The 7,500-nt window shown below is 43.6% G+C and overlaps 1 protein-coding gene across 13 annotated transcripts in view; it reads left to right on the forward strand.

Annotated features, from left to right (window-relative positions):
• The window catches only part of celf6 (CUGBP Elav-like family member 6), a 171,210-nt gene that overhangs the window by 145,065 nt on the left and 18,645 nt on the right, over positions 1 to 7,500 (forward strand). For 10 of the 13 annotated variants that reach the window (XM_042061719.1, XM_042061724.1, XM_042061727.1 and 7 more), the window contains exons 8-10: positions 1,793 to 1,942; positions 4,378 to 4,440; positions 5,784 to 5,864. In XM_042061719.1, coding sequence (XP_041917653.1) covers positions 1,793 to 1,942; positions 4,378 to 4,440; positions 5,784 to 5,864 — 294 coding nt within the window. The remainder of the gene's footprint in view (positions 1 to 1,792; positions 1,943 to 4,377; positions 4,441 to 5,783; positions 5,865 to 7,500) is intronic. The other 3 variants (XM_042061720.1, XM_042061726.1, XM_042061730.1) reach the window with 1 other exon arrangement.

Genomic DNA, 7,500 nt, shown 5'->3' on the forward strand with positions numbered 1-7,500 from the left:
GTGAGGGCAGTGACAAGGTGACAAAACCTGAGCGGAGGTGGTGGTGCCAAGCCGACGTGGAGCTGAGGGCAAGCCCTTGTGTCCAATTAGATGGTGCTCAGAATTAACGAGAGTGTGATTCATAGCTCACGAAGCTCTCTCTCTCTCTCGGCCCTCGGCTCTCTGGCCTTCTGCTGCTCATTGAATTCTTCACTTTATGTGTTACTCTCCTCTCTCTCTCTCTTTTTCACTTTCTTTCATATTTCACTGGTTTTCATATGACACATGGGTGTCGATCTCTCTCAGATCTTCTTTAATATCTCTGACACACACATACACAATCACACACACACACAAACCAACACACACACACACACACACACACACACACACACACACACACACACACACACACACACACACACACACAAACACACATACACATACTCACACACACACACACACACACACACACACACACACACACACACACACCAACACACACACACACATAAACACACGTACTAGAGATGCACCGATATGGAATTTTAGGGCCGATAACGATAACCGATATTTATTGGTTTGTTGTGGCCGATACCGATACGATAACCGATAATATTACTCTTGAAAAAAATGTGAAAAGTGATTTGGGGAAAGCATTTAATAAGCATAATTTTATTGCAGTAATTTTACCTACCACCAAATGATGGACAGAACTCATAATAGTCCTCAATAGTACGGCAGTCACAACATACAACATAACAGTAGCCTAGCCCTACAGTATGTGTGGCTCCTTTAAGTGAACCTGACGTCAGTGAATTGCGAGTGAGTGACTAGAGAGTTGAATCGTTTTCATTTAGGACTAAACGCTCATAAACGGGTCAGCTTGGAATAAGCTACAGTATAGCGACCAAATCAGAGTTTGTGAGGGAAACTTAGGTTTAGTTTCAACTGCGGGTAACTGAATAAAGCTGCAACTCCTCAGACTGTATCTTATGTCCGTCTACTCTGTTGCGAACAACCTGCTGCAGCAGAAATGAAAGGAGTTAGCCCCGAAGGTTTTAATAACTTATGATGACCTGTCTGGAACTGAAGCACGAATGGTTAGCATATTTCTAGGTAATAATACAAAACCCAAGCTAAAGTAATGCAAATATAATACTAAAACACAACTTAGAACTAGGCCTACTTATGTACTCGTCCCACTAACGAGTTTGTTTATTTGTTTCCCCGACCAGCGCGGTAAAGTGCAAACACACCAGCACAAGACGGCTCTAGATAGGGCTGAGCTCCGCTCTGTTAAGGTTAAATGGCGGATCATTCACGAGAGGATTTTGAGATGCACAGATTCCCAAATGAACGCATATCTACAGATTTTGTTAGAGTGGTGAAATACAGTACATTCACACCGCTGACATTATATTGAGGAAAAAGTATAGCCAACCAAGCTCAAGTAGCTCAGTGTAGCCAGACGGACCTTACGTAGGTCTAAATTAGGACTTTAAAAAATATCGGCGCAAATTATCGGCCAGAATTCTGTTATCGGACCGATAATAATATTTTCATTTTTTCACTTATCGGCTAATAATATATCGGCCGCCGATATATCGTGCATCCCTAACACGTACACATACAGTACTCACACACATACACAAACCAACACAAACACACGTACACATAGTCACACACAGACACACACACAAACCAACACACACACACACACACAAATACACGTACATACTTACTCACACACACACGCACACACACACACACACACACACTGTAACACACCATTGTCTTTCTCTCTCTCCAGGCACCAGCACCCCCCCGGGCATCGGTGGCACTGCCGTGCCCAGCCTCGCAGCGCCTATCGGGGTGAACGGCTTCAGTGCCCTCCCGCCCCAGAGCAACGGTCAGCCTGCGTCCGAGCCCATCTACACCAACGGCATTCACCCCTACCCAGGTCAGCCCTCACACCACACACACCTCTTCATCCACCCCTACCCAGGTGAGCCCACACACCACACACACACACACCTCTTAATTCACTCAGCATGAAGGCCTACAGGCCTGTGTGTTTTAAAGAGCTTTTTTCTTTTGTCATGTAACATAAACTGTAACTATGTGGCATATGTGTTACGTAAATGTATATTGTGTATTTGTATATTATTATTATAATATAAAAATGATCATCTGTGTATTATTATTAACATATGTTTGTATATTGTATATTATATGTATGCAAGAAATAATCCAGATGCACACCAACCTCCCTCCCTCAGCATTGCTAGCATTTTCCAAATGAAGTTCCAAATAACTTTTCAGGGTTTAAATATGGGAAGGTTGTTTCCTTTAGGTTCTGGAGACATTTATGCAGCAACCAACCAGACACACACACACACACACACACACACACACACACACACATACACACACATCTGATTTTAACTCAATGAGTTATTGATTTACTGAGGCAGTGGGGCCAAGGGTTGAACAAATACACGTTTGCATTAGATGGTGCTTCCCCAAGTAGTGAAATTGCTAAACTCACAGACTTTGATGGACAGAAACAAACATTTTCTTTTCTAACAAGGCTACAGTCAGTCAAGCAAGTCTGATGAAGTGTGCAGGGTGTCGAGGAGAGAAATTTGGCGAATAGAAATGAGATAAGATTTCAGAGCTAGTAATACAAAAAATCTTTGTGTATCTGATGAAACTATAATAATAATATACAGATGATAATTTTTATATAATAATAATATAACTAGACAGTGAAATGCTATTTGTATTGCTAATCTCATGCAATATACAGTATTTGCCAGCCGATAGGAAGTGCCTGCGGGTATCAACAGTGGGCCATTAACAAGAGAAAATAAGTAAGGGATAATGGACGACACGGTGGTCTGTTCACAGAAATTAATGCACGAGGTTGTAAAACGGCCCCAACGCGAAGCGGAGGTGTGCAAATAACATAGGTGCGCAAAAATTTCCCCTGGGGATCAATAAAGTATCTATCTATCTTTCTATCTATCTATCTATCTATCTATCTATCTATCTATCTATCTATCTACTGTATCTATCTATCACATACGGTTAATCGTCGTTCTAAATTACGTAGGACAATGGGAAATTCAACCAAGCAGTGGAATAAAATATAATAAAATGAAAACAGAAAAACTGAAAAATAAAACAGGCTACAACTAAATGTCTCTAATGTAAAAGTACATTGTCTTCCAAATAGTGCTTCACACCGTTAAAACCTTTGCAGGGGAAACTATTTTTTGATGGTTCTTCAGAGAGGCATACAGTATGATCATAACACACACACAATATGAGCATAAAATAGAACACTTTCCCTTAAGTTCCCCTGGCATTCACAGCACCGTGTGTGGCTAGTGTTTGATTAGTGCTGAAGTAGTCAAGTCTCCTCAGAGAGTGTCTGTCAGACTGGCTGCAGTGTGTGGAGTTTGTGGATCATTATGCATTTTTTTATGTGTATGCCAGTGCATGCAAATTGTTTGTGTGTGTGTGTGTGTGTGGTTGTCCTGTGAGTTAGCATTGGAAGTCTTTCAGACACACACACACAAACACACACATTTAAAGGTGTGCAAACATACACATTCACATCCCGTGTGTGTGTGTGTGTGTGTGTGTTTGTGTGTGTGCCCATGTGTGTGTGTGTGTGCGTGTGTGCGTGTGTGTGTGTGTGTTTGTGTGTGTGTTTTAGAGAGAGAGAGAGAGAGAGATGAGAGGCATTAATCATGATTTTGCTCATTAAAGCCTGTGGACTATGCTGTCAGTTTGCTGCTGTTAATGTGCTTGCCGTGAACCCTGTGCCCTCACGCCTCTTAGCGCTGTCAAGCCTGGGCTTCCTTAAAGCAATGGCACATTGTCTCATTTACACACACACACACACACACACACACACACACACACACACACACACACACACACACACGCACACACACACACACACACTTTTGCTCAGTCTTCCATGCATAAAATACACACATACAGCGCACAATGTAAATTAAGGCTACCTTCTGCTAATCAAGAACAAAGCGGTTGGTTTGAGGTGCCGTTAATATTTCATGCAAACATCTGGGATACAGTGGGGAGAGAGAGAGAGAGAGAGAGGGAGAAAGAGAGGTCAAAAGAAATGTGATTCAATGGCTAATCGGTTTTGCTTGAACACTTTCCTGTTGCACACTCTGTCTGTATTTAACTACTCCATTCATTCCCCCAGCTTCCCCACCCATCTTTAAATTCACTATGCATGTCTAGATATCTTTTTGATGTCTTACTTTACTCAACCCTCTCTGTCTTAATTGATCTCTATCTCTCTGTCTGTCTCTCCTCCACCTGTCTGTCTCTCTACCTGTCTGTCTCTCTCTGCAGCACAGAGTCCTACAGTGACAGACCCGCTCCAGCAGGCTTACGCCGGTGTACAGCACTACGCAGGTGTGTGCCGTTGTTTCCTTCCAATGTATCTCTCAATTGATCTCTCTCTTTCTGTCAGTCTCTATCTCTCTCTCTCTCTCTCTCTCTCTCTCTCTCTCTCTCTCTCTATATATATATATATATATATATACATATATATATATATATATATGTTACTCTATCTTGCTCTATCTGCCCTTTCACCTGTATCTCTCTATCCTTTTCTCCACTTCCTACTGCTCTTCTTTAGCAGTTCTCTTTCACTGTCTTGTTTCCCTCCTTCTGTCTCTTTTTATATAGCAGTGAGTCTGTTATATGTCAGTTAGTCAGTCTATCAGTGTATCAGTGTGTCTTGGACTTCCTCTATTCATGATATTCAACTTTCTCATGCGCCTCTTTAGAATGTCTGCCTTTATATCCCTCTTTCTCTTTTACCTTCACACACACACACACACACACACACACACACACACACACACACACACACACATACATACATACACACATACACAGAAATAGAGAGACGGAGAGAGAGAGTGAGAGAGAGACACTCTTTCTCTCACTTTCTTGTGGCCAATCACCAGCTTGGACCACTGAGAACCCACAGAGTAATTTCCTGTGGGATTACAGCTACTTTCCATTGGGATTGCAAAGGATTTCTAGGAGACTTGAACACACACACACACACATACACACACACACACATAAACACACACACACACACACACACACACACACACACACATACAGCCTCTCTCACTCTCTCTCTCTCTCGCCCTGTCTCCCCCACATACATCTTCACATTCACTCACACACAGGGTGAAGGGCTGAGTTTTTCTCTAAATGATCAATGTGTTGAGGCTGAGAGACTAAATCCTCTAACATGCTCACTGCTTCAGGCTGTAGTACACAATACACACGCACACACACACACACACACACACGCACGCACACACACACACACACACACACACACACACACACGCACACACACACAACACTTCGCTCAACTCTGATTCCCACTCAGACGAGGACACCTCTCGAGAGCAGAAACAATGAAATAATGATTTAAGCTGTTGTGTCAAATCTGCAAGTGTTGATGTGAAACCCACTCCCCACCCCTCCTCTCTTTCCTCTCTCTATTACTCTCTGTCCATTTTGTCTCTCTCTTCTTTCCTTCCTTTGCTCTCTTTCCCTGTCTCTCTCTCTCTCTCTCTCTCTCTCTCTCTCTCTCTCTCTCTCTCTCTCTCTCTCTCTCTCTCTCTCTCTCTCTCTCTCTCTCCCATATTCAATTTTCTCTCTCCTCTTTCTTTCTCTCTCTTTTTCTCTCTCTCCCTTCCTCTCTCGCTCCCTCTCTGCAACAGCAGCCTATCCAACCGCCTATGCGCCGATCAGCCAAGCGTTTCCCCAGCAGCCAGCCATCATTCCCCAGCAACAGAGAGAAGGTAAGAGGCTCCGTCACCACCATCCACCAACCACCAGCACCAGCACCACCACCGCTATGGTTAGCGCTAGCGCTACCACCGCTACCACCGCCGCCACACCCACCCCTGACAAGAGGTGATAATTGGCCCGCACCGTCCCCCCGTGACTGCTTTTGAGTTAGCGAGTGAAGAGACGTCTGCCAACGGAAATGTGCAAAAGAGAGAATACGGGAGGGAGAGAGAAAGAGAGAGCGCGCGAGAGAGAGAGAGAGAGAGAGAGAGAGAAGGAGAGGGAAAAATGAAAATAATAAACATCAGGGTCTAAGATTAGCTGAGTGAGAGGAAAGCTACCGTTGAGGTGTTATCTAACTACAGTAGATGGGCAGATTGGGTGTGTTTGGTGTGTTTTGTGTGTGTGAGTGTGTGTGTGTGTGTGTGTGTGTGTGTGTGTGTGTGAGGGTGTGTGTGGGTTTGTGTGTGTATGAGTGTGTGTGAGTGTGTGTGAGCGAGGGAGAGAGAGAGAGAGAGAGAGAGAGAGGTGGTAGGCAGAGAGAGGGAACAGATTGAGTGAGCTACTCTAAGCCAGCATCCAAGCAGGCAAGCTCTTTCTATTGATTTGAATTCATTGCATTCGTTACCTGCATCCATAATTAAATATCGATATTTACAGCTGTCTGTTGGTGCTTCCCCTTTAAAGGTTACTGTTGTAAACACTGCGAAATGCCATGTCATTTACAGGGCCTTTACAATGTGCCTCTAACATTATCTTGATGTACACGTGAATGACTTGTGCAAACCAATGACTCCCTTTGCATGCATTTCAGTATTCCAGTTATGAGGCCTATGCTGACTTTTATCTTAATCAAGATTTATAGTGTTTACAGAGAAACCTGGTTGTTTTATCCCTGTATACATGATTAAAACTAGTATCCCGGTTACTGATTACAGTGTTCTCGCAAAGATTCTAGAGAGTGTCACTCTATTGTCTTTGGTTCTAATAATCTACCTTGCACATACTGTAGCGTTCTAGAGTCTTTTTCAGCATCTGTCGGAACCCGGGATAAGGTGTATCCATGCTACAGTATCCCGATTTCTTCTGGAATACTCCAGCTAGCATAACTGGATTTCTCAAAACCAGGATTATCTGGGGTTCTAAAATGGGGATATGATGTTTGTATGGGCGAAAACACACACATCAGAAAACATAAAAACCTGATAATTACCAGGATATTCAATGTCCATGTACATGCAGTTAAGGTGGTTTGGAAAAGAGAGTAGTTTCTGAAAAGGGGAAGAGGCATAGTTGAAACACACACACACACACACACACACACACACACACACACACACACATACACACAGGCCTGTGATATCTGGGGCATTAAGACCATTAGCTTCTCAGAGGCTCTGAGAGTGTGCTGAGCTCTCTGGGTGCATGGTGGATGTGTCTGGTCTGTGATCTTGGCTTCAGTAAGAGAGAGACAGACAGAGGGAGAGACCAAGGGAGATGGAAAGAGAAAGAGAGAGAGAGAGAGAGGGAGAGAGAGAGAGAGAGAGCAACTCCAGGTCTGTCTCATAGATTTTGGCTATGGTCCCGGGCTTCACTAGTTTCCACTAGTCCCCAACTGTGCCACTACACACACACACACACACACAC

Source organism: Alosa sapidissima, chromosome 14, assembly GCF_018492685.1.
Source record: "Alosa sapidissima isolate fAloSap1 chromosome 14, fAloSap1.pri, whole genome shotgun sequence".
In the NCBI taxonomy this organism is placed as follows: Eukaryota; Metazoa; Chordata; class Actinopteri; order Clupeiformes; family Clupeidae; genus Alosa; species Alosa sapidissima.